This window comes from Meleagris gallopavo, unplaced genomic scaffold (assembly GCF_000146605.3).
Source record: "Meleagris gallopavo isolate NT-WF06-2002-E0010 breed Aviagen turkey brand Nicholas breeding stock unplaced genomic scaffold, Turkey_5.1 ChrUn_random_7180001860446, whole genome shotgun sequence".
Classification (NCBI taxonomy): domain Eukaryota; kingdom Metazoa; phylum Chordata; class Aves; order Galliformes; family Phasianidae; genus Meleagris; species Meleagris gallopavo.
The window spans coordinates 1-1,305 of NW_011126204.1; the positions used below are offsets into that span (position 1 = coordinate 1).

A 1,305-nucleotide genomic window follows, 5' to 3' on the forward strand; every position below is an offset into this window, starting at 1 on the left:
GGACATGGCTGGTGCCGGCTTCCTGCTGCGGGGGTGTGCAGCAACCGTCCCCATCCTGCAGGAACACAGCGGGGTGGGGGGGAGGGCAGCCCCCAGCGGGACCCCAAGTAGGGGCACCTCAGGGTGTGTGGGGGGGAAGGAGGGGGGGGTCAGCCCAGAGCTGTGCTGTCTGCACTGCGCTCTGCTCTCCATCCCAGACACCGCCGGGATGTGAGATAAGGACCTTCCATCGTCACCATCACCCATGGGATGCCAGGCATGGCCCCCCAACCTCACCCCCCGGCCCTGCTCACGTCAGTGGCTTCTCCAGGCGGCTGCCAGATGAGCCCACGATTTCACCCAGTGTGCAGAAAGCCTGGCCCAAGAAGTCCTGCAGAGAGCAGGGTCACCACCATGGCCCCATCCCCATCTCCCCAACTCCATCAGCCCATCGCCATCCCATAGGAGCAGTGCCACACTCACGTGCTTGGAGAGGTCGGGACTTTTGGAGTCCACATCGTACCTGTGGGATGGATGGGAGCGTGGCAGTGGGGCAGAGTGGGGATGGGGTGAGGGGCGGGGATGGGACAGCAATGGGGATGGAGATGGGAGAAGGATGGGAGACCAACGGGGTTGGAAACAGCGGATGGGAATTGGGAATAGGAAACAGGGAGGGGGAACGGCGGATGGGGATTGTGGTGGGAAACGGGAATGGGGAATAGGAAATAAGGATGGAAATGGGGAACGGTGGTGGGAAACGGGAATGGGAAATAGGGATGGGGAGTGGAATGGCGGATGGAGACACGGCCAGGGGCTGGCGGCACTCACAGGTCGAAGCGCAGATTCTGCTTCTCCTCGAAGAAGTAATCGAGCACAAACTTGCGCACGAAGTCGGGGTTCAAGGAGTTGTCAATGACCTCAGTGCGGCCAAACTGGGGCGGCGCCATCAGGGGGGGCAGCGCCAGGTGCCCCTTTGTGCAGCCGCAGGGGCAGCCCACCCACCCGCTCATTACAGCCCGAGCCCCTCAATTAACCAGCAGCTAATTGCAGGGCACACAGCCGGGGGCGGGAGCGGGGCTGCAAAGCTGGGGGAGGCTGGGCGTGCTGATTGGCCACCTGCCCTGCGCCCCAACACGCGGGTTGGCCGGCTGCCCGGCACCCCAACATGCTGATTGGTTGGTCGAGCGGCACCCCAACGTGCTGATTGGCTGCACCACAGGGTCAGCACTCACCTCCCGCCACTGCTTGGTGTCCGGTCCCTGGGTGTAGAGGACACACACTGGGGACAGAGGTGGGGTCCTCAGTGCTCATCTTCCCCCCTCCCCC

The 1,305-nt window shown here is 63.7% G+C and overlaps 1 protein-coding gene across 1 annotated transcript; it reads right to left on the reverse strand.

Moving 5' to 3' along the window:
* Positions 1–3: 3 nt before the first annotated feature.
* LOC109364470 (copine-5-like) lies at positions 4–1,258 on the reverse strand (the record flags this gene model as incomplete). The annotated part of the gene is made up of 5 exons (XM_019611107.1): positions 4–55; positions 294–370; positions 463–502; positions 808–911; positions 1,212–1,258. Coding segments are annotated over 5 exons (320 nt in total), but the record flags the coding sequence as incomplete, so codon positions are not given.
* Positions 1,259–1,305: the final 47 nt, after the last annotated feature.